Source organism: Andrena cerasifolii, chromosome 4 (assembly GCF_050908995.1).
Source record: "Andrena cerasifolii isolate SP2316 chromosome 4, iyAndCera1_principal, whole genome shotgun sequence".
Taxonomy (NCBI): Eukaryota; Metazoa; Arthropoda; class Insecta; order Hymenoptera; family Andrenidae; genus Andrena; species Andrena cerasifolii.
In genome coordinates, this window is record NC_135121.1 from 13,914,568 (window position 1) to 13,938,513 (window position 23,946).

The window sequence follows — 23,946 nt, forward strand, 5'->3', positions numbered from 1 at the left end:
CAAGCCCTCAGCACTCGGCACCCTACCACTTCGCCCCATTGCTTTCGTTCTTCTCTTCCCTCCGCCCTTCTTTCTCTGTCGCACACGCGCCCCAGCAGTCGCAGCATCTCCCTCTTCTCGACAATTCTCGGTTCCCATAATGAACCGTATACCGTACGACGTGGTCCGTGGTTAAGAGCAAACGGACGTACCAGTTTCCCCGTCCCATTAATAATAGCTTTAGTAGAACTTGACCTTTTAAAGGCTCCAGTCAAAACGATCGTCAAAATCCATTTCTCTAAGATTATTTCGCAACATGCCGTCGCTAGAACTCGTAGCGATGCCAAATTAACAATTCTTCCTTTATCCGTACTGCCGATACTCCTTCCCCCTTAAATCGCGTATCAATGTAACAGCTGTATTACGCACATCTATGAAACACGATTCAATCGAATGCGCGTTATCTAATCTGTCAAGGAAAGCAATATACTTACATAGTACATCATTTGTGTATCATTTCCGATTTCTCATTACATACGACACGAAATCTAGAATACACGCGTATCGAAATAAGTAACTTTGATTTAAATTCGATTGAAATGCCGGGTAATCTTGATGGGATCGTCAAAAGGACGCGGGAGTTTTTTGTCTCGCCTCACGGTGCTCTATCGTATACTTGCTTCGGAATACTACGGCAGACGTAATATAAACATGTATGCATGTAGGTACACATACAATATCACGAGCCGTGGAGCAGATGTCAGCAACTCTTTTATTGTGCATCGATCCGACTCGAGGCGTATCTGCGACTACTTAGATTGGCATCTCACATTTTCAGTAAGATAGTTACCTACATATTTGGTAAATCGTCCTCGAAGAATTTGTGCCCGGTAAGTAAGTACACTCCGATATTTTGTTCGATGAAGAAATAATGGGGCGGATACGTGACAAAATAGGATGGACATCGCAGGCAGTTGCCCCTGAAACCGGTTATTTATCGTTTTTCTAATTAGACCGAGAGTGTTGCGAGAGGTCACGCTACACCGTACACGGGCTCCTCGTAAGTGTCGCAACGTGACATCCACCAAGATGATATTATGTTTGTGAAGGTGACTTTCTTCGAGTCCCGCTGGCTTTCGGAGCAAGTGACGAAACAAACGGTTACAATCGCTTAGCAAATGCTGGTGTGCGCTTCGCGTGATTTGGAAGGAGACGCGAGCGGGAAGTCGGCATTGGTCTTTTCGAAATATATATATGTATGTTGGTGGAAGCGAGTAACGGTCGACGAAACAGTAGATAAAGTGACTCTCATCCTCGTACATCTACTCGAGTCGAGTCAATTTGATTTCTCCCCCGACGTATCTCGAGCTTCGCTTCCCTTTTTATCAACTCCAAATCATGTTGAATACCTGTCTCGTTCAGCTGTTGCCGATGGCAGAGTTTGTAGTGCAGGAGGATGATTTTCTGTTTCCTTTACAGCTTCGATTCCGTTGAAGGATAAAAAGAAACGGCGGAAAGAGAGGACCGACCGATTTAATGGAAAGCAACGATGATGTTAGTTTCGAGTTCGGCATGTCCGAGGCGCAAACGAAAGCAACGTTGTCAACGAATCGATATCCGGATGGGTGTGGCCTTGTTGATCCTCGCGGATGCTATACCGTGCAATCCCACGATTCAGATGTTCGTCCTTGAAACATTTAGTGCTATCGAAAATCTGTCGTTATGAGCGAAGAATGCAAGGAGAAACGAATTTGCAGTTTACATAAGAAAAAGTACGAACGCTCTGCTTTCTATCTACTCTGACTCCCTAGCCAGAGCGATCGGGGTGAACGGAAAAGAAACGGAACGGAAAAGGAAGGGTTGAGGAAGTTTCCGAAGTGGACGGAAAGAAGACGAAAACGAGAGAAAAAAAAAAACAGCGCAATAGAGTGAAACATCTCGCTAAAAAGTCTCGTCACGTTTCGGCGTCAGTGGGGTGTTCGCAGAACGTCGACGAACCGTCGGTGTAAAGTCGGAAGAGGCCTGCCAGTGGTCATAGTGATGGGGAACTGCCGGATGAGGGGAAAGGAAAAGGCACAGGGCGAGGGCGAGGGAGAGAGACAAAGATACGGGGGGACAGGGCGCGAGAAGAAGAGTATTCGCAGCATGTGGTCTTGTCGACCCCCTTGCTTCAGCCTCTTTCCACTCGCTTCTCCCCTCGTGTTTCGTTTCTATCTTCTATTTACCACCGCGTACCGATTTTGTACCCTCCTCCCTACGGCTCCAGCAGAATTTCCCCCTGGATTCAAACTTGCCTCCTACCGCACCTCTCCCCTTTGTAAATACTAATTGCTCTATACAAACGCCCGAATGTACTTAACGTCTCCCTTTTTATCCACGAGATCCCTGCGATGATCAACTATCGCGCCACTTTCGCTTTCTCTGTTCCGCGCGATTCCTTGTGCTCTTCTTAGAAGCCAGTCGCGCACCTTTAACGCATGTTAACCACTGGCTTTGCGCGGTAGTCGATTCCGGATAGGAACAACAGATCGGCGACTGCATAAGTACTACATAAATGCTTGACAGTTGAAAGACAAAGGATAAATGCAGGGGATAACTTAAAAGGCAAGTCCAAAAACGGTTATCGCAATACGACCTCGTGCTCGTTACAGAGCAGCGTGATAAAGAGGAAATAAAAAGCAGAAGTAAGGTGAATCTCCCAATTTCTGCTCGTTTAAGAGGTAACTCGTCATAAAGAAGGTGTAAAAAATTTGTTTGTCATCAAAATTTGCAGAGTAATTGATTAATTCTTTAATAATAAATCAACCAATTCAAAAGCTATTTAAGAAAAATTATTTCAAGGTGTTTAACTATTAGTAATTTCGTGCAACACTCGCGTAAATGTTTAAATAATTTAGAATTATTCTGTTGCAACTATAGTAGAAACGCGACGCATATAATAATAAGAAAAATACGAAATGTGCAGAAATTGGGACATTCAACTTAGCAAGGGTAGTAAAACGTAAAGCGAATCGTGCGGCGATCGAAGAAATCGAATCGCGACAGAGACAAAGGCGCAAGTATAAACGAATTTGAAAAGGAGCAGTTTCTCTTTCTAGCCGAGAAAGTGAAAGAGAGACAAATAAGTTAAAAGGTGATCTCCGTTGGAATTACGACATGGGAATTTTATCGACGAAAATTAGTTCGTTGGAAGAGGAGGCGATTCGATTTTCCAGATGAACGGAAGAAACGTGAAACGCTTTACCAACGAAATGAAATGCGCTCCAACCCTTTATGTATCTATATTCTACGCGATAATGCCTAGAAAAAGAACACCAAGAACCTAACTATGTATATATCCAGCCAGTTTCCGCTTTGATTGGGGGTTTAGGGACTTAATAGTGGTGCGAGGAAAGTCAACGAATAACCCCTAACCCCCTTGTCAGCAACGGTGTTGCTCGTGCCGTCGCGTCGGTATTGGTATCGACCCTCCTACCCTCACCCACACTCTCATCGACTACACCAGCCCTTTCATCTAATCCTTACAATTCCTCTTTCTCATTCTCGTTTCATCTCCCTTTCCTCCCGACACACACCACACTTACTCCACTTCTAGTCCTTCCCAGCGTACGATCCACTTGGATATTTTGCTCCAAGGTTTAAACGCACCTATCGTTCTTTTGCGCACCACGAATTATTACCAGTTTTTCAGAAATGCACACGGACAATCCTATTATTACGGACCCTACTGTCTGTTATCCATATTTTTCACTGCTGACTAGCTCCAACGTATAGCTTACCCACCCTTTGCTTCCAGTCCCTAAGGTTGTTCCCTAGCCGCGCCGCCACTACCCGATCCCATCCTCTCTTTTCCTTCGTGCATTTGTCTCCAAATATTCTGAAAGTTCCTTTTCTTTATCGCCTGTCATACCTCTTACCTCGACCTTACCTTACTGCTACTACTACTCTCCCTCTTTCTACACCCCCTCCTTGCCAACCGTTCCCCGCAGCCACAGATCCTCGCTGAACAGCTTTTACCGACAGCAAGTATACCTGTGCACAACTATACACAACTGACTTCCCTCTTCGCCCTTCGCCGTCCTTTCGTCTCTTCGCTACTCTCCTGTTCGTTTCGCTAAAAGCTTGACAGGGTTGTTACGCAGAGAGAATTCAATATATGTAGCCGTTACTCTCGGATACTTGCACCTACGTGGTCGCAGGCTTCCCCATTCGAATAACTCATTACCAAAGAAAAAACGAAAACGCATCCGCGAGAGTAAGCTTCGAAAAATTGAAGCATTGATACTGAAACCGGTAGAAAAAGAAGCGCTGGACAAGGGACTTAATGGCGACGGATTGAAAATTAATAACGTTTCTCTTTAGTTGTCAGCGCGGCTGGTACCAGGACTCGTAGTTACGTTACTGAATGACTACCCTCCAGCAATTCCGGTGAGTTGCTAGGATACACCCCAGGCTCAAACCCCCTACGGTTAGGCTACCAGTGCTCACCGGTCCACCCGCTTCATACGACCATCTCTACTTCTCCCGCCGATTCTAAGGAGAACACCTACGTCGTCGGAGCAGCTGAAATCGAAGGGAATCCAAGAAGATCGAAGAAAATCGAAGGAAATCGAAGGAAATCCAACGAAATCCCCGGTATCCTCCACAATCGCTTCGATCTTATTCAAGGATTTCTCGCGACACGTGTGCGGACTGTGCGCCGGAACAATGGAACCTTTCTCGTTCAAAAAGCTGCAAGCGTATTCGACAAAGGGACATCGACTTTAAAATCGGCTAAAGGGAAAACGACTATATAGATGCATAAAAACAAAAACGCACGGCTTTCTGAGGGTTCGTTAAAACGAGTGTATCGATTATTGTTTTTCGACGCGCAATGTTCTAGCTAGGATGAATGCCGAATGAACGAGATCCCCCTCACACCTACGCTCCACGTTCCATTTCGAGCTTTGCACCATTTTCCTCTCCCCCTATTACCAAATGCTCCGAATGTCAGAGACACGACTATTACTATTACAGAAATGTTTGTTCTTCTTCTCTGTTTCGTTTCATTGACTAATATCGTTCTAACTTTAATCGTGTCGTAGAGTTAACCTTTAATCGAATTCGAGTCGCGTTTATTTCAAAGATTTCACCGGTATTATTCATCGATACTTCGCGTAAAGTGTTAAGCAATATGTTACGAGTTGCTCACTGCAACTTTTTAAGATACGTAAACAACTCATTACCGACAATAAAGTCGCAATTGATTTTACGCAAACGCAATTACGAAAGCTTAACGGCTACGCGATGCTGTTAAATAATTGCGTTTACACTGGAATAGGATACCTCTAGTAATCGCAGGAACATTCTGCTACGAAATCTTCCTACTTTATATTCCTCTCGCAAGTACACGATACTTGCTCGTTCTAGCGGTTCTCGCGTCTTGCGTGCTGAATTTTATAATTTATACGCAATTACTACAGTCTGTACTTTATGCTCAGCTAAGGTGGTGTTACTAACGCTTATCACTGCTAATTACACCCAACACGATACCATCACAATAAATAGACGTAAAAAATAAAAATACAAAAGGTCCTTACCGTTTCCCTCGAAAGACCGGAAGTAGCTTCAGACGTTCCACTGGTGACATCTTCCGCACTTGCAATGAACTTTTCTACCACAGATGTACCGGTTTACTCGGCAACCGGTATTAACCCTCGACATCACACAAAAGCCATTTTATCGCGCACTAAAAACAACCGTTTCGTACTCGTACCTATAGGAGATTTCGAAGATTTAACGGGAAACCACTAAAACTGCACGATACAACAGATTTAGAATAGAACTGATAGTAAATACACGCACAAAATGGCAACTCGCGAACCAATCGTCTCAGCTTGTGCGTATAGTATACAGAACTGCCGTATATACTGTCAAGTCAAACGAGCAACTTTATAACTCAACGCAGCTCAACATTTCATCGGTCACGGAAACGTTCGAAACAATGAATTTTCTGTTGGAATCGCCTACTTTAATTGCAGGGTGAACTGTACTGCTCGGCCTGACAGATATACGCGATAAACTATGAATAGGTATTATAGGGTTGCGCATTAAAGTTGACTCGGGTGCCTGGAATCCGGCAATCACAGGCCGAAGCGCCACTAGTGTCATGGCCTTTTCCTGTTCACGCTCAATCCAGCGAAGACGTGAACGTAAGTTGTATGGTAAGAAATTCGGAAGTTCGATGAATTTACTCGCCGGTCGTGTAAAGAAAAGTGATATCAAGGCGTTGGAAACGCACGAAGAATCTCAGTGACTACAAACGTACGATACGTTCGAAAATTTATCAGTTGAAAGTGCTCCTATCGTACACGCGACCACATGGCCACATGTTTTCACAAATTCATGCATTTTGTATCAACAAAACTTCCGAATAGTGTTCCTCAGAGAAAATTTCAACTTTTAAATGAGCCGTATTGAAATTCTACACGATTTCCAAGAACGTTCTACGATGTAACGATACTTGTCAGAACTGTGCATTCCGATTAAACGAAATTTACACGTATTTCTCCTCGTCTATCTCTCCTGCATCATGTTCAGTGACATCTGACACGAATAAACTTTATCGTAGTATTTTCGAACTACTTCAAGAGACCATTCCATCTTTCGGATAAAGAGCGAATGCTCAGCTTCATTCTGGCTCCATAAACTGGTCACGGTTTTTCTATTACGATAAAGTTTATTTCGTCCGTGGAATTTGTCACGTACAATTGCCCTACTTTTCTCTTCGGTCATTATACCTGCGTACTATATAAATCGAGAAATCCACAACATTCAGTAACTGTTGGACAACTGTTTCATCTACAGATAAGCCATGGCTGACATAGAGACGTTCGATGATATAGTGGTGCCCACCACCACAACCTTGCCAGTGACGCTTTCTGCGGAATTACCAGAAATCAAGTTGTTTGGTCGCTGGAACTGCGACGATGTGCAGGTCAACGATATGTCGCTACAGGATTACATCGCCGTCAAAGAGAAGAATGCCAAGTACCTTCCACATTCGGCTGGACGGTACGCGGCGAAGAGGTTTAGAAAAGCTCAATGCCCTATCGTTGAGCGTCTGACAAATTCGCTAATGATGCACGGTAGAAATAATGGCAAGAAATTAATGGCTGTCAGGATTGTGAAGCATGCCTTTGAAATAATTCACCTGCTTACAGGCGATAATCCCCTGCAGGTAATCCGGCTTTTGCAACCTTTTCTTTTCGCGCAAATACCTCGGTCTATGCGCATTTCTGTGAAACTATATCCGTGCTCGATTTAGGTTCTCGTGACAGCCATTATCAACTCGGGGCCAAGGGAGGACTCTACGCGTATTGGACGTGCTGGTACGGTCAGAAGGCAGGCAGTGGATGTATCTCCTTTACGACGCGTGAATCAAGCCATCTGGTTACTGTGCACTGGTGCTAGGGAAGCTGCATTCCGTAATATCAAGACAATCGCTGAATGCTTAGCCGATGAACTTATTAACGCTGCCAAAGGTTCGTCTAACTCATACGCGATCAAAAAGAAGGACGAACTCGAGCGTGTCGCAAAATCTAATCGATAAACATCTTTACTTCTGAAAACATGCAAATAAATGTTCTATCTTTAAAATGACTTTTATTGTTATGTTCCACCCTTCTTGTTACAAACAGTTTCCTTTATAAACGATGTAACAACAAATATGTAGACTTGCATCCTTCGGATACAAAAGACAAATGACGAAAATTTAGGGGCGCATGTAGAATACGTGATCCTGAAGTTACAGTGAACGCAGTAAAGGCTGATTGAGACACGTCGAGTAGCGAGTAATTTATTATTTTTTTGTGTGTGAAAGCACTAAAATTTAGTCAAGTTGTTTAGTAAAACAATGGTGAATTACTAAATTACTCGCTACTCGACTGAATTACTCGACGTGTCTGTTCCTGCCTTAAGCCACAGTGCAGTTGGCACCTTTTTTTATTGTTATTATGGTAGTGGTAGCGTAAACTGTAAAGTGGCAGTGCTGCCACTGCAAAAGCTATAAGAACCCACTTGAACGGATTGGAACGCACTGCCGAAGACCCCGGAGACGTAAAGTTTGAGGGTCGTTCGCGTAATTGCTTCTCTTTCAATCATGTCGAGGGCACTGAAGAAGGTAATACATCTTTAAACTTGCATTAAAACCAGAATAATGTTTCGTAGTGTCTGATTTATCGTAAATCCTATCTTCGTACAGAACATAACCACAACCACGGTACTTTTCTCGAAATCTACGAGTCTTTCGACGATTTGCTTTCTGTTCAGACAACAGGACTAACGGGCCTCGCAGTAGCAGAATTTGCGCATCGTGATCTCGGTAGACTGTATACTAGAATTATGCGCGTTTTGGAGACCATACCAAACGAGTCTGCTTACAGAAAACACACCGAGAAACTCGTCAGAGAAAGGAACGATATCTTACAGCAGGTACTTTACAATGTTTCTCTACGAGTGACCTTTTCAATATCAAACTAAATCGTCCGTCCAACTGTCTTGGCATTATAGAACAAGGCGGTCGCTGATGTAGAAAAAAAGATCAATTGCGGACAAATCGAAGAGCTCATACTACAAGCGAAGAATGAATTACAGCTTGCGGAAGAAATGAAAACATGGAAACCATGGGAGTCTTTGATAGAGGAACCTCCGCAGCATCAGTGGACCTGGCCTCCTCATAAATAATTCAAAGCTTATTCCAAGAATTTGTATATATAGAGCTTGGGGAGCTGATTTTAATACGCTTAGAGAATACCATAGATTAAAGGCTGCATCGTGATTATCACGTTATTCATTTATTTGCGTCCCAGTAAGGATCATTGGAAACTTGGAAAAGGACGCGGATGCGAACCTCGAGTTTTCTATTAGTCGTTACATTTTTCTCGGGTTTGTTTAAAATAAACAAATGATCGCAATTGCAAGTGGTTGGCTCCGAATTGTTGGATGAATGAAGGCAGAAAAAGGAACAAATCGAATATCGATCGAAACTCTTCGCCGAAGAGTGTTGAATCGCTCAACTTATACGTATCCTGTATGTTCTCGATTAGAAACTGTAGCAAGAGGAATGTAGGAAGGGTAAAGCTATAGGGAAGAATAAGGGAAAGAGAGCGCGCAGAGGAGATAGTTTGGAAGGGGAAGAAAACGCGATGCGTTGAACGATAGTGGGGAGAAAAGCGAGGAATAGGCAGGTAGATAGGTGGTTAAAGCTCAAGCGAAGGTAGGAGAACGGTTTTAGCGTTGCGAGTTAATGGTGCGGAGAGGAGGGGGGGAGGGGGGCGTCGGTAATCGCCGGAGGAAGAGAGGGTAGGGGATTCGAGGGTCGCCACTCGCCGTCGCCGTCTCCAGTCAGTCCCGATTTCGCGTCGCGCTCGAAGAGAGCGACGCGCGAATCGTATTTCTCTTCGAGAAGTGAAACATTCGATACGTTGTACCGTTTCACGTTTTTCATCTTTGTATTCTTCCTCTTCTCTTTTTTCCTGCTCCATTCTCCCCCTCTCTCTCTCTTTCTCTCTCTGTCTGTCTCTCTTTCTCTCCTCGTTCTCGCGTTTCGTCCCATCCTTTACTCCACTTTTGCGAACGACGATATCTTTGTTTTTGTCACATACCAAACGTCAAGCGATAGGTCGTTTCGCATAGAGAGTAGGAAGAAAGGTGCCGACTACTACGCTCATAGACGAAGCATCGAGTCGTCGTAGTATCGCCGATTCGAGATTCTGTGCCGCGAACTTGCGTGTGATCGAGTGTATATTGTGAGTTTTGGTTCGCTACGAAATGACGTTACCGGTAATTAGTTTAGTGGGAAAAAATGTTTCAACAATTCCGTCGCTGTACGGTTTATCATTTGTCCGCGCGCACTGATCGCCTCAGTTAAGCCAAGTATTCAGCTCGTCGGTTAGTGATATTCGGGTGTGAAATTTCGATCGATTCATGGATCATTCAGGTTGGGTGACTTTGTGAAACGTGAGCAGCAGCGGAGCAGCGAACCAACAGAATTGACAGTCGGTATGTACAACGTGCAACATACGTTCATACTGAACATACAACGCTTGGTCTCTCAAACATATGCCCATCGACATTCCACGAGGTTTTCACTTAAATCTGTCGCTTTGAAACGTACCAGACCCCCTAACGTAAGGACGCACGAGTGAAATTCGTTTGCATCGAGTTTGCACCGGTTTGTGCCTTTATTTGTCGCGCAGTATCGGCGACTCGGTAGTCTCGGTAGAGAACAGTAATACCGTAAGACAGGTTGGCAGAGCAACGGTAATCGTCGGAACATAGAAAGGGGAGAAAACGATTGGCTCGGTGTTTAATCGAACCCGACGGTTATTCGTGCGTTCCGAAGGGAATGGAAACCGAGTGCGATGGTACTGTACATGTGTATTCTGGCGGGAAACAATGCTCGTGGAAAGAAGCGCGTTCTCGTTCGTAGACAATACCTACGCGTAATTTCGTCGAGTACGGGCGAAAGCGGCCAAGATATTACGGTGGTCTGGTTGAACCGGACGAACCGCTCGCTTCAACGATCAGCGGAAACGCTTGCCGACATTTGATTCTCGGACGAGATTCTTTTGTTTGCTCGCGCAATCTTCTGTTCGCGGGATCCGCGTACTCTGCACGAGTGGTAGAAAGCTGGTCGGTTTGTTAGCGCGCATACGCGACCGGCTTCCAGTTGATTTCGGCCCGAGAAGACAAGCAAGTGGCAGGCAGGCGAAATCGGAAGGACGTTAACGCGGCGTGACGTTATTCCGTTATATGCTCCGTGGTTAACGTTCCTGCCGCGATCGCGGACATGGGCGGAAACTTTGTTTACCGCGTTACGTCCTCGCAGGCTGAACCGTAAGTAGTGGTTGTAATTCTATGGAGTTTTCCACTTCGAGTCCAAGTTAGGCTGGAGAAAGAAAAGAGGCTAGTCGCTGGAACGGGAGGTGCTGGTTGCGAGGGAATATCGACGCCTGCCGGTATACGCTTTCGAAGGAACTTTCGATCGGTGCTCGTAAGAGGTTGTTTAGAATGCGCGAGGCTGTTTTCGCAAGGCCGACCCCAAGCATCGTTCCTTCAATGCGTCCGATTGCGTAACGCGTGCGTATTCTCGGGGCTTTTTCTCGCGGGCAATTGAACGGTGGATTATCGGCCTTGGCGATAGTTTTCTGGCAGTGAACTCCGCTTTCACGATGGAAAGTCACCGGCACCGCAAAGTCCAAAGGCACCTCGGAGGCATCTATTCGTATTTCGTACGGATCGGAGGGAAAAACGCGTTTCCCGTTCTCCGGTTCGATCAGATTCCATCAGAGGCGGTGGAAGCGTGTCGAGCCTTGGCGAGAAAATTGCGAGACCGGTCCGCCTCGTTGCAACGCCTCACCGCCTTTCGTTCGCGCCGGTTCGGTTCGCGGCTTTAGTTCCCGATCGAGGCAAACCTGTCCGAGCACAGCTGAGATGAGTCGAGTCGAATCGAATTGCGCGCCCTATCGCGCCTTTCGTGCACGCGTCCGCCCAATGCCCATGCGCAACATCAGTGAGAGCGCGCCCGCCAACTACTTAGTCAGCCCGCGTGCAAGAGAATACGTTGTGGCTCCTACACATAACGCGTGCGTTCGAGCTTTCGCTCGTCTTTCCCTTCTAATTAACGAGAAGGTATCTCACGAGTTACGAACGACTTCTCTCTTTCTCAGCTTCCCTGAGAACGCGGCTGTTCTTCCGTTTAGCGAATCATCGCCGGTTCGCGCACATTTAGGCATGCCCCAACTCGATTTCGTTCGTTTTTTCACGGGTTGACAAACGCGAAGGCGGCGCGACGGATCGAGGGTTCCCGTTCAGCATCTACTTGAGACTTAAGTAGGCAGTTACACGCGTCTCTCGCGTTTCTTCCTCCGTTAGCGATTATGTGGGTCACAGCGGAGTGAAAAGCAAGCCTCGCGTCGACGGACGACGCAGTCATTAAATTTCCAAGGTGCCGTACAACGATCAACTTTCTCGTGCGTTCAAGTGTTTTTTCTCACGGCACCAATCGCTAGATCGGCACGAGATTCGGATTTTCGGTATCGTAGGTAGTCATCGGCAAAGTTTCGATTCCAAGCAAACTCGCGTCGTTATCCCCTCCACCGTTCTTCTTTCGCGCGTAGTAACTTTCACTTTTCGTCTGTTTCCGTGCTGTTGGTCCGTCAGCGTCTAGGGCGTCTCTCGCGTAGATATCACCGCTTCTGTCTCGCCTAACACGCGGCGGCAAACGCACCGGTCTTTCGCCGACAAGGTTCGCAGTCAGGTCATCGGCGACCGATACCGAGCGACCCTGCCTTTGACGTGTCTCTTAGCCGCGCACCGGCATTGTACCATTCTGCCGAGTGCGCCTCTTTTTCGGTGCGAACCTTACGATTGTAGGAGTCGGAAAAAAAGATCCACGGGCGCCGGGAATCGAACCCGAGCCGTCCGCGTGCTGATCAGTCGCGTTTGCCACCACGGCTACGGCGACTCTCTACGGTCCCTGTCTTCCGAACTCCTCATAAATGGACGCCACCTATGGGCCTCATCGCACACCATAGGCCGTTGCCTAAATGCCGGTTGCCTACTACACGATATAATGAACGAAGCATTGCGTTGCATCACGGGCAACAGTAGAAGAAAGTCGAACGATCGAGACCGATTTCTTTCGCAAGGGGAATACGTAAATCGAGAATAAAAAAAAAAATGCGCCGGCTAAGGTCTGCGAATGCCGAGGAAGGAGCTTGTGCGAAAGGTGGTAGGTACCTGTAGCGAAAGGGTAATAAAGGAGGTACTCTTTTCTATTCTCGCAGCATTGTACTTTTCTCTCTCTCTCTCCCTCCGTTCCCATCACCGTCGTCCTCGTCACCGACCCCGGCAGCTCCAGCTGCAGCTCCGGTCCCGGCCACACCGGGATTCGCGGCATTCGCTGGTTGCGCGGTCGCGCGCACGATCTCCACCACCACCGTCACCCAGCCCCCTCTCCTCGCGCCACCTTTCGCTCAATCACTCCTCGGCCTCTGCCTCGTAGCTTTCCTTCCGCATACCGAAATTCCTGAGAAACTATGCTCGCCGATTTCTAACGACGCCGCAAAGCAGCGCACTGTGTCCGTAAACTTTTTACCTCTGTCCCTCTATTTCCGTTTCTCCCATTCGGAACGCTCGGTCGGATTTATCGTGCCGGGGCGACCGCGACGTTCCTTCTCATTCCATCCAATCTGTTCGATAAAGCGTTAGAATCTTACTGGCCCAGGCGCATGCGCGCAGGTGCGAATGGAATGGGCGCGTCACGGTGCACTTGCGCGATTGCGCCTGACCCAGATGCCTCGCGAATAAAACCCATCCGTGCCCGTTCTTGACATCCTGCCACTCTATGCTCAATAGGTACTCTACAGCTGCTCCTCCTCTTCCCCCTGCTGCTTCTATCCGTCTTCTAAAATACTCCGTACTCTTTCATCGTTCTCTGCTGGTTCTTCTGAAATCGCTGCTCGACGAAATGGGCCGGAAAGGCCGCATGGCGCGACGTGTCCGAGTCGCGGTGATTCCAGGCGACTGGTAATCGACGGGCGCATTCTCGACAACCTCGAGCTCGATGAATTAAAGCTGTTTTGTCGAGGGCGAGGTCTTGGAACGCGAGGCATTCGCTGCGAGTTGCAGGAAAATTCTGCTCCAAGGGTTCCAGCAGGGAAGGTATATAGACCGACCTCCTCCGTTTCACAGGAAGGTACGATTCCTTTCTCCGGTCACGTTGGTAATCGGTGATCAGAACGAGAGATGCGTTGGCCGTTCACTTCCTCCGGACTTTATATTCAACAGCCAGTGACGCGTTCCGTTTGTTAGTCCCTGTTGAAAATCCCACCATACAAACCGTTACGAGAGAAATCGTGGCGAAGGTTCGCCGCGTGCGATCGATCCAAGATCGTGCAACTATTCACCCAACTCGTGCTCCGTGAAGCGGGGTAACGATCCACGACTAATCGCTCAACGAGGAAACGGATAACAGGCTCGATCTATCGGGCGAGCGCGAATAGCAGCTACCGGGGTTTCCTTCCACGTTCCCTTCTTCGATTGTCCTTTTCCCAACAGTTTTTCCTATCCCTGAATCGGAGCGTGAATGGTTGGACTAATCGTTGCAGACAGATCGTACCTCTAGGTGATACCTATCGCACGCCGCATGGTTGTTTTACGCAACGTCGCGCGCGTCGGCGTCGATAACTAGATAGGTACATAGACTACATAGAGCGATGAGGAGAATGTAGGCCATAGAGATCTGCGCGCATCCTCGACTGTATATCTAGAGACACGGTAGTGCCTCGCGCCAAGCACATGCGCAGCGCGAGGCACAGAGTGTCTATATTACGCCACGACCCGCTATCGAGAACACTTCGATTATCGAATCTCAATAATGCTTGATCCGAGTAGATTTTCAATGGTCTTAATGGATGGCTTGGGTTTAATTTGCATCAGAAAAGTGTCTTCGTTTTGTTCCTACGTGCCTTATGAGCTGAGATATTTCAATGCGAAGTTGCAATTTGGTGAATTTTAAGTCTTGAGATTAAGCTTCGTCGTCATCAAGTGTGGGCAAGAGGGGAACACGAAAGGGTGAGGAAATGTACCGCCAACTCACGCAGCACGAAAAAGACAAAAAGCAGCTACGTTCAGGTCGCTAGTAACGTAACCTAGCTAGTGTCAATGCAGCATAATCTGCTCAGTGTCAAATAAGGTAAGTTGTCCAAATTTTTTAAATGTCACGAGTTTTTACACCGTGTAGGACACTGAATTATTGTCTCAATTAACAAGGTAAGTCGCCGACGCTTTTTAATACATTTTTTATGTAAAGCTTATAGAAATGAAGGGGACGCACAGGCTTGGATAAAATTGAAGGAGACGCACAGGCTTGGATGGAAATGAAGAGGACACACAGGCTTGGATTTTGGAGTTTGTCTGGAGAAGGTTACATAGACAGAGAAGCATCTTGTTTCGCACAAGTTTCTGGAAATTCGTCAAAAGACATAGTATTAAGAATTAAGAAAATTACGGCGGACTGCTTGCAAGGTAGAGCAGGTCACATTAGTGAAGAAAGTACGCTGGAAACGCATCTCCCTTGATACTTTTCAATCTTTTGTGAAAGATATTCGTAACACTTTAAAATCCACTGTAGTTGCCAAAATACTTGGCGCTGCGAAACCAAAAAAGTGTTAATTGTCTTGGTATAAATAATAAAATAAGGCAAGACACCATTGGGACAAGAAACAAAGAAAAATATTAACGCAATTTATACATATTTATTCAGTTTAGCAACATCAATTCGGTGCGCAGCGCCAAGTATTTTGACTAAAATATTTATTGGCACTGAAATATTCATTTCTATAAAAATATATCTGCTTAATATTTATTATCTTCTTTGTTTCTTCCAATGACGAATCTTTTATTCAATTTAAATCCGATGTTTGTACAAATAGTCGTTATAACTGGCGCAATTTTTGTATATCATTAGTTTCGTAAAGCTAAATACAGCACATTGATAAATTTACGACAGTTTTTTTTCTCGTTCGTCTGCGCGCGCGCGTATACTTGGCGCACTTTTTCGTACCGTTTTTAAAAAAGGCAATTTTGTGGAGATAGGTATTTACGCGGACTTGCGTCGACCGCCGCGGCGTTTCCACCAGCCACGTCCGATCGCAATCGATTTCCGCCGAAATATCCGTGCGCTCTGCCGCTCTCTACGCTGGTGAAGGTACGGTTCCCGTGCACTTGGCGTGTTTGCCAACTTTCAGATTTCTTACGCATTCCGTTTGCGTTCTCGTTAAACGAATTTCGGTCATCGAACGCGCTCGGTGTCGAAAGCGACCAGAGAACGGAGAAGAGAAGGCAAAAACGGGCTGACAGCAGTCGCGGCTCGTCCGCTCTCACCGGATCTACCGAATCGGACTCGTCCGCGCCCCAGGAAGACTTTCTTTTTCGCGCGAGGACCGCGACCTCGATCCGATTCCATCCGATTCGATCAGTTAAACGGCTCCCTTCGTCCCGCCACTCACCTGCTCGCGCTTTTGGCTGTTCCGCGCATTCCTATGCGATCCGTGCTCGCGGACGACCCTGCGACCGGTGCATTTACCGTACCGCGGCAACACGCGCGCAGCGAGCCAAATCCTGGCGGATCGCGGGAATATTTGCCAAGTAGGTATGCGAGTGTCTTACCGCTAGGCCAGCCTCTACTCATTCCGCACGCGCAATCCTATCTTTCAAACCTTTGCCGCGGAGTTTTCGTTGCGCGAATTAATCGTCGATTTAAAACTATTGAACCTGCCGCGCGAAGCTACAAGCGCGGCAGTGCTTGCCATTCCCTTTACAATCTTCTAAACTGAGGTGAAATAGGAAAGACAGGAGAATATCAATGATTCGTAGGAACGATGCGCACTTGAACAGCACCTTGATACACGCGTTCCAGCAACTTTCTCTTCTGCTTTACGCAACGTCGCGTCGCCTCGCCTTTTACGTTTCCAGAGGAGGATCGCCGCGGAATGGAACGCGCGTGGTTCCCTCCGGCATACTGTCGGCGAGTGCTCGGAGAATCAAATATTTACCTCGGGCTAGAGAACATTGCGAAAATAGTGAAGCGCAGTCTGTGGAAGAGAAGAGTCTCTCCACTGCCGATTTAACGAAACTAATAGCGCGTTCGCTGGCGGGTCTCTGTCGCGTTAGTAGCCGCGGTCGCGGTCCGGTCGTTCGTCGATATATCTGGTAGATATCCGTCTCTCGGACCAATTCGAAACCGTTAGGCAAAACCCGTTATCGCTGGTATCGCGGTTACCTGCCGCTTCGCTTCGCTTCGACGGACGCGCATCGTCGCCGTAAGCGGCCAGCGATTCGCGGGGCAAGAGTCATTGAAATCGAGCGGAGGAGGCTCGGGGAATTAAGGGGCAGAGTGGTGAGGTAAAGTTTCGCGTTTGCGATTTGGCAGATGCGAGATGCTGGACGAGTGGCGAATCTCGTAAGGGAAGGACGGAAAGATGGGCAACAATGGGAGCAGCTCTCGGGATCAGCAACAGGCGGCGTCCATGTGTTCGAACGGGTTGCTGATGTCGGAAACGAGTCGCGGGTGGTCGCAGTCGTTTCCGCGGGAGCTGGCGAGGCATCGCTCCCAGCCGACTGCGGCGCGGAAGGTTCTGCCCGAGCCACCGAATCAGAGACTACGCGCCACGGACAACGGCTGCATAATCCACAACGGCGGGACCATAAGCGGCCGCAGACCGTCCACGTTTGCGTCCCCGCGTGACCTAGACAAGGTAAGCGCTCCTAGATAGAAAGCGACGTAGATAGCTATGCTGTAAAAGAGCTGATCAAGTACTTAGCTAATGTAAATCGGATTGATGTTTCAGCAGCACGACGGGGTTGCCCCGTTCCGAGGTAGGAGCATCACCATGTCGAACGTTGCCGAGTCTCGGCCGAGGAGGACCGCTGAGCGCCATTGCTGCCGTTACCAAGTGGACTCCGGTCGAACGGAGGCCACCAGCCCGCCTTCGGATCTCAAGAGATTCGGCAGCGAGCCGGATCTCCGCTACTCGCCAGACGCTGGCTCGTCGATCCAGGATCGCTCGAGTCTCGGCAAACCGAGCGACAGGGAAGACGAACGGTCGACGAGCTACCGCCGCACGGACAGGGAGGCCAAGGACCGCGCCGAAAGCAGATACAAAGCTAGAAAGAAGTACAAAGCTCCGGCTCCGCCGAGGCTGCTCGACTCCGACAATCACTTGTCCTCCGTGGAGCCCCGTTTTCGAGTCGAACGAGAGGTCCAACCGCCTCCGAGAAAGTCACGTCTCTTTAAAACTCGAGCGGAGACGAAGAAGGCGCAGGTCAGCTGGCAGCTGTCCGGCTGCAATCGTTCGTTTGATTGCGATCGAGAACGGATACCGAACGACCCAATGGATGTCGAGCAGCAAGGCGAGCGCGTGTCGGATCGTCGGTGCAGGACGCGCAATCATTTCGACAAGGATACCACCTCGAACGAGTGGCAGGAACGCGATCCAGTTCGGCGCCCGAACCAGCATCGGCAACACACGAGGCTGCTCGACGGCAAAAACACGCTCCAGAGGAGCCTCAGCAGTCCCGAGTTTCAGGCCGAGCTTATCCAAGTAGCGAGGAAAGTTCGCGACAAGCTCGACTGCACGAGGAGGACGATCGGCGAATCGACAGCGGATTTTCGGTCGTTGGACCATCGAGGCGATGGTTCCGATGCGCGCGCCCGAGACTGCTCGTTCGAGAAGGGTAGCGAGCGGGTGGAGGGAAGCCCGGTGATCGCCAGCGCGGTTGACTCGTTTACGGAGCAACGGGATGCCATAGGATGTGTTTCGCCGAACGCGCGGAATCGGAGCGGGCATTGGAAGACGAGGGGACCGCCGATGGTCGCGGACGAGGCTAAAACTGGGATTGGGGAGCAGTCGAAGATTTCCAGGGATGCCAAAGCGTCGAGCGTCGATCGAGACGGAACCAGGCAACCGCAACCGTTGCGGGAGAGACTCGAAGCCGTCCAAGTACGCGCCAGGCTCGAGCGTAAAGACGCGGATCGTCGTCGGCGAGTGGATGAGCCCGGGAAATACGGCAAATACGGAAAACACGTTGAAGCTGTGCCCAAAGAAATCGCTCGAAACGTGGCGAACGCTGAAGCTCCGAATGCGCGTCTCGCGAAAGACGCGCGCGAGAACCGAGGTTGGACTAGCGAAACGACGCCGACCGACGCGCTCGACAAGCTCGAACGGCAAACTCGTGACAAGGAAAATTCAGACCCGAGATGGTGGAACGATGATAAACGCGTGGTCGCCGAAGAGTGGAAATCCGAGCCGATATTCAGGGATACCACTGCCGCGGAGGCAAACGCATTGGGCCAGCATCGCCGGGAAGACGGCCCGCCGTAAGTTATTATTATTATTATTATTATTATTATTATTAACGGGAAACCCTTGAGTATACAGAGATACAAAAATATTACCATTATTACATAGAAAGATAAAAAATAAGAGAAAGTTATAAAATATATATATAAAATAATAACATAAAAAAAATAATATAATATAAAATAAAATAAAGTATAATATAAAATAACAAAGATAAAAATGCCTAATCCCGGAGCAAGAGAAGTTGTTGATTCGTTAGCGGCAACTGTACATATTTGCACTTGTGAACCAATCCTTTCTCGTCGATCCGTAGATTCGTCTCGCTGGCGCAAACGGCTCCAAAGACCTTCTATTTCGGCATGAATGAGATCTTGCTAACCGAGACGCGAAACGACGAGGATCTACGCCTGCGGAAAGAGGAAATGCGGATCACGTCGACCTTGCGAAATGGAGAAGACGGTAGATCTTCCGCGGATACGGCCGATGATGCGGACGAAAACGTGAGCTGCAAGTCCTTGCACTGTCTCTCTTGTCCTACCACCATATTGCTACCATGTTACTACCATCCCCGCTTTACTTTCTATCGCCGTTAATCGCCCATCCTGTACGATTGTTTAGGGACGGAACGTCATAGAAGACATCTCGTTGAAGCTGCGACCAACCTTACCGAAGAAGCAACTAGAAATCCCACGATTCTCGCCGTCGGCGGCATGGAGATTGCTTTCGGCTCTGGAAGCCCCGGGACCGAGCCTCAGCACCGCCAGCGAGGAGATGCCGGTTCGTAGTTCGCACCTAAAGGGGGCTTGGGGTTTCGGTTTCCTTCAATTCGTCCCGATGATACGCTGCGCACTCGGGTTTCAGGTGATGCTCGAGGAACGAATAGAGCGTATGTCGAGGCCTCCGCCACCTTTGCTCGCCTTGGGACCTCGGAGCTTGCACGACAAGTCCGGCGATTCCGGAATATCCGGTGACGCCGGGGCGGCCAACGAGGACACTTTGGACGTAAGTACGATCAACAGAATGAAAACACCGGCTACAAGGCCGACTTGGACGCCGCAGCAGGACTTGGGCGAGGAATCTAGCAGCGACGCGGGAGTGGATTCGCCGCCGCCTTTACCTGCTTCGTTAAAGTATCCACCTCGAGCGCACGTTTTCTCTCTGTCGTTGCCCAGGGAGGACGCCAGAACCTATCTCTGCAGCTCCGAAACCAAGGCAAGAGAAGGGTCCGCGTTCAATTCGCTTAAAAAGCTGAAGAGATCGGTGTCGGGCGCCTTCGGCATCGGTGTGCACGACGTTCAAAGAAAGCGCACCCACGACGTTCTTGACGACAACTGGTTGTTGTCGACGAGCGCGCCGACCTCGTTGCAACACAATCAAATTGTCGAGACGACGCGAGTCTCGGCGTGCGTTTGGAAGCCGTTTGCTGGTCGCGAGCGCGTTATCCGTCGCGAAGACGAAGGCAACGCCGATGGTAACAGCAACGATGACAATCGCAGTAACGATTGCAACGGCAACAAAGATAACGGTCTCCGCGACGACGACGACGACGATGACGTGGACGACGACGACGACGACGACGACGACTACGACGATGACGATGACGACGACGACGACGGTCAAGATATAGCGGAGGACGAACGCGAAGAAGAGGACACGGACGGTGACGCGGAGGTGGAGGACGATGGGTCCGAAGAGAAAACGTCGACGGGTAAAGTAAACGATTTCCCGGCGATCTTGAAACCTCCATCGTTCTCGTACCTGGCGCCAGGCGGGCACGTAATGTATCTACCAGAGTCGAACGAAGCGGAGCATCGAGTGCAAAGTCTGAACGGAAGAAAGGTCGGGTTAATTGGCGAGAATCACTCGAAAGAAACGGGGACGATCGCGGGAACAGATTTCTCCCGTTTCAGCGACGAGGCGATCTCGATGAAACGGCGGTCCGACGATTCCAGACCGTGCATCAGCGTAAAGAATTCCAGAGGAGCCGGCGAGCTTTCGAGGTTCCGCGAATCGTGCAAGAATCCACCTCGCGATAACGTACCGGCCAGCAAGGAGACGCTGCTGGATGCGAAGGAAACGAAGCCGCGGTTGAAGAACAGCTCGAAAAGCAGACGATTCACCTTTCAATCGACGGTGAGGCAAATCGAGAGGCGCAGGTTGGCCGAGAAGCTATCGAGGGAGGCAGAGGCGAAGGAACGTCAGAGGAAAGGGGAGCTGGAAGCGATGCGGAAAGTCGAGGAGGAGTTTCAGCGTAAACGGGCCAAGGAGAAGGCGAGCATCAGGCAGCAGTTGCGCCTGTTCAAGGAGATGGAAGAAAATTTCAAGTAAGTAAAGCCGATTTCGAGTAAAAGTAAAAGAAGGAAGAAGAGAGATTGCCGTTGCTAGAGTGCCCGTATTGCAGTAGCCTGCCGCCCGCGCCCGTCCAATGGGATGGTTCGCAGCTCTCTCGTGCCGATCCGGACGGTGCGCCTTCTTCCACCACCTCCTCTCCGACTTGGTTGCCAGCCGGTCAGCTACCGGCCAACCCCGGCAAGGGCCCCGCGAGCAACGAGGGGTCGCGAACGAAAAAAGGCGCCGTTGGCTCGCGCTCGGGCGTGGGTTCCGCTTCCGCTTCCCCCTCCGCTTCCGCTTCTCATTCCGCTTCGGCTTCGGCTTCTGCTTCCACCTTGGACCCGAAACAACGTCGCGGCGAGCGAAAAGCCTACCGACCGAAATATTACGACTGGGCACCGGACAGCTCCTTGCATCTAGAATACAAACAAACCACTGTCCACCCAAAGATCGTTTGCGATATACCTAAGAGCTCGCCCGTTTTCGTCCACGTGAATCCAGTTCATCCTGCCAAGCCGGCAATCTCCAACACAACTCCCAGATCCGACAACTATAGGTAAGCTCGAGGAAAGTCTGCATTCGGCTGATCGACGCCGACGCATTTAATCGCGGGTGGGACTGCGCATAGACGTATGCGACAGCTATACCAACTACTTGTCTACCTTACTGTACCTATAATCGCGTTGTCGTTTGCTTCCGCAGGAAAGATTTCGCGCACGGTACGGTGATAGCTAGGTCCTCATTTGCGAGCAGCGACAGCGAACTCTCGCAGCCGAACACGAGACCGCATTCCAGGCGAACCGGAATCAAAAGCAAACCGCATCGATCTAGGTACGTTGGACGAGAACCTCGTTAACACCTGGACCTCTCATCGACTCGATCGAGTCGATCCCGCGGTTCCTTTAAGCGTGCATACCTATAAGTACCATAGTACATGTTATGTACTTACTGTACATACTCGTACACACCTATAAAAGCGCCACCTTTTCCTCCCAACGGTTTCCTCACGTTTCCGGCTCACCTATCGCTCTCGGCTAGAAATCTTTATCCAAACTTTGGTCGACGGTTTCGCCATCTGGTATGCATGAATCACCTCGAGCCTTTTCACATTTACCAGGATCGTGCATTCCCAACGGCTCGCGCGTAATCTCCCACCGGCATAGTTATGTTCCCGCGACCTGTCTTTGGACATAGTTACTAATCAATGGCTTTTTCTTTTCCTTTCCGTTTTATGCAGGTTTTAAGGTGGGCATGGCATATAAATAGTCTTAACGTCTCTAGTCATCTAACAACGCTTCATTAAAGCAGAATGAGTGAGAGAGAGTGAATGTTTCTAATCGTGCATGGTTCTGCGAGAATTTAATAGAAAGACCATGTGCGTACGCGTACAGGGGTGAATGCCTTGGAAGAGTGTGGTTGCGAGGGCATCGAATCGAAGCGTCCTCCTCGAAAAAGTACCGTTCGATAGTGCGACGCGTTTACTGCGCGCATGTATGCATATGTACAGACATACATATCAGAGTTGGGCAAAATGTAATCTAATTACAACTTACAAATTGCGATTAAAATGTAATTGTGTAGTTGGTTACACATTATTTTCTGTAATCGTTAATTTAGGTAGTTGACCATTTGGTTTCGTCAGCTACCTAAATTAACGATTACAGAAAATAATGTGTAATCAACTACGCAATTACATTTTAATCCTAATTTGTAAGTTGTAATTAGATTACATTTTGCCCAACTCTGATACATACATATACGATATACGTGGACGCACGCGGTCGCAGGTATACGAACGGTTAGTAAGATTTCCTCGCTCTGATAGAAATACGACGTCTCGATTGGCGCGCCTCGGTCGGATCTTAGCAGAAACAGATAGCGCGTGTTCCACGACTCCCGCGATATTTGAAATCTATCACTAGCCTACACTACCTACTAGCCTAGTCTACCTACACCTACTTACAGTTAGCTATGTGTGTAACGACACGATCAAATTGGACCCGTCGCGTGGAATCGTGGAGTCGCAAACTTTTTCTGCTGATTCGAAGCACGCGGGAAGTACGAAACATGTGGAACGCAGACAAAAACAACAGCGAACGAACGTTAAGCAGGTCCGCTAGTCCGGAACGAAGGGAGGATGCGGCTATCTCGGACCAGGAGATTCTGCTGGGTCCAGCGAAATCGGCCACGAATCCTGCGCACGATTTTTTACTAAGCGGAGTGCAACCCTTTACGAAAGAGAAGACGTACCGACCGATTTCCTTCAACCCTCAGCCGCCTCCGCTCATTCCGAGTTGATCGTCCCGAGGCTTTCGATCTTTCCACGCGTTACCACTCCGTGCGCAGTAACGCCCAAGCGAAATCGCAGATCGAACGATTCTGAATTGTACAGTGTAGAGTTACGCAAGAGCATCCAGTTTTCGAACGTTACTCGCCACGTTTAAAGACTTTATTTTTCGATAGAACTCCGCTAACGTCCGCGAGCACACTTCCTACGGCGTAGAATACACATACACGTACGCGCGCATGCACGTGCGTCACTCATGTAAAGCAATTCAATAAAATACTATGTCGTTACCGTGCAGTTTTCCATCTCAATTACCCGCATTAGCGAAAACAGCTGTATCGACTCTGGTTGTACAATAGCCAGATTCGAATTGCGCGCGCAACAGAAACACAGAGTGCTCGGCAGCGCCAGCCAACTTCCCCCCCCCCCCCACCGACCCAC

General features: G+C 48.8%; 4 protein-coding genes across 15 annotated transcripts in view; 3 read left to right on the plus strand and 1 right to left on the minus strand.

Annotated features, from left to right (window-relative positions):
- LOC143368249 (uncharacterized) overlaps positions 1 to 5,890 on the minus strand; it is a 44,226-nt gene extending 38,336 nt beyond the window's left edge. The window contains exon 1 of one of the 2 annotated variants that reach the window (XM_076810772.1): positions 5,559 to 5,890. The gene's annotated coding sequence lies outside the window, so the exon portion shown is untranslated. Of the gene's footprint in view, positions 1 to 5,304; positions 5,327 to 5,558 lie in introns of those variants that run through there. The other variant, XM_076810773.1, reaches the window with a different exon arrangement.
- A 145-nt stretch (positions 5,891 to 6,035) lies between these two features.
- Positions 6,036 to 7,617, plus strand: Rps5a (ribosomal protein S5a). 3 transcript variants are annotated; one of them, XM_076810832.1, is made up of 3 exons: positions 6,036 to 6,182; positions 6,826 to 7,198; positions 7,286 to 7,617. In XM_076810832.1, the coding sequence occupies exons 2-3, from the start codon at positions 6,833 to 6,835 to the stop codon at positions 7,568 to 7,570; spliced, it is 651 nt and encodes a 216-aa protein (XP_076666947.1). In that variant the 5' UTR covers positions 6,036 to 6,182; positions 6,826 to 6,832; the 3' UTR covers positions 7,571 to 7,617. The 3 variants fall into 3 exon arrangements, with proteins under 3 accessions (XP_076666947.1, XP_076666948.1, XP_076666946.1); XM_076810833.1 differs by having other exon boundaries at positions 6,036 to 6,170; XM_076810831.1 differs by having other exon boundaries at positions 6,123 to 6,282.
- A 356-nt stretch (positions 7,618 to 7,973) lies between these two features.
- Positions 7,974 to 8,803, plus strand: Nd-13b (NADH dehydrogenase (ubiquinone) subunit ND-13B). Its single transcript, XM_076810839.1, has 3 exons — positions 7,974 to 8,140; positions 8,290 to 8,451; positions 8,530 to 8,803. Exons 1-3 carry the CDS (start codon positions 8,120 to 8,122, stop codon positions 8,701 to 8,703), a joined length of 357 nt encoding a protein of 118 aa, XP_076666954.1. The 5' UTR covers positions 7,974 to 8,119; the 3' UTR covers positions 8,704 to 8,803.
- Positions 8,804 to 8,933: 130 nt separating this feature from the next.
- LOC143368250 (uncharacterized) lies at positions 8,934 to 23,795 on the plus strand. Of its 9 annotated transcripts, none has more exons than XM_076810779.1 (10): positions 14,466 to 14,719; positions 14,837 to 14,949; positions 16,958 to 17,282; positions 17,376 to 18,904; positions 19,201 to 19,387; positions 19,506 to 19,664; positions 19,749 to 21,211; positions 21,289 to 21,774; positions 21,921 to 22,049; positions 23,330 to 23,795. In XM_076810779.1, exons 3-10 carry the CDS (start codon positions 17,007 to 17,009, stop codon positions 23,514 to 23,516), a joined length of 4,416 nt encoding a protein of 1,471 aa, XP_076666894.1. In that variant the 5' UTR covers positions 14,466 to 14,719; positions 14,837 to 14,949; positions 16,958 to 17,006; the 3' UTR covers positions 23,517 to 23,795. The 9 variants fall into 9 exon arrangements, with proteins under 9 accessions (XP_076666893.1, XP_076666900.1, XP_076666899.1 ...); XM_076810776.1 differs by having other exon boundaries at positions 14,467 to 14,719; positions 14,837 to 15,051; XM_076810778.1 differs by lacking the exons at positions 14,466 to 14,719; positions 14,837 to 14,949 and adding an exon at positions 8,934 to 10,020.
- The last annotated feature ends 151 nt before the right edge of the window (positions 23,796 to 23,946 follow it).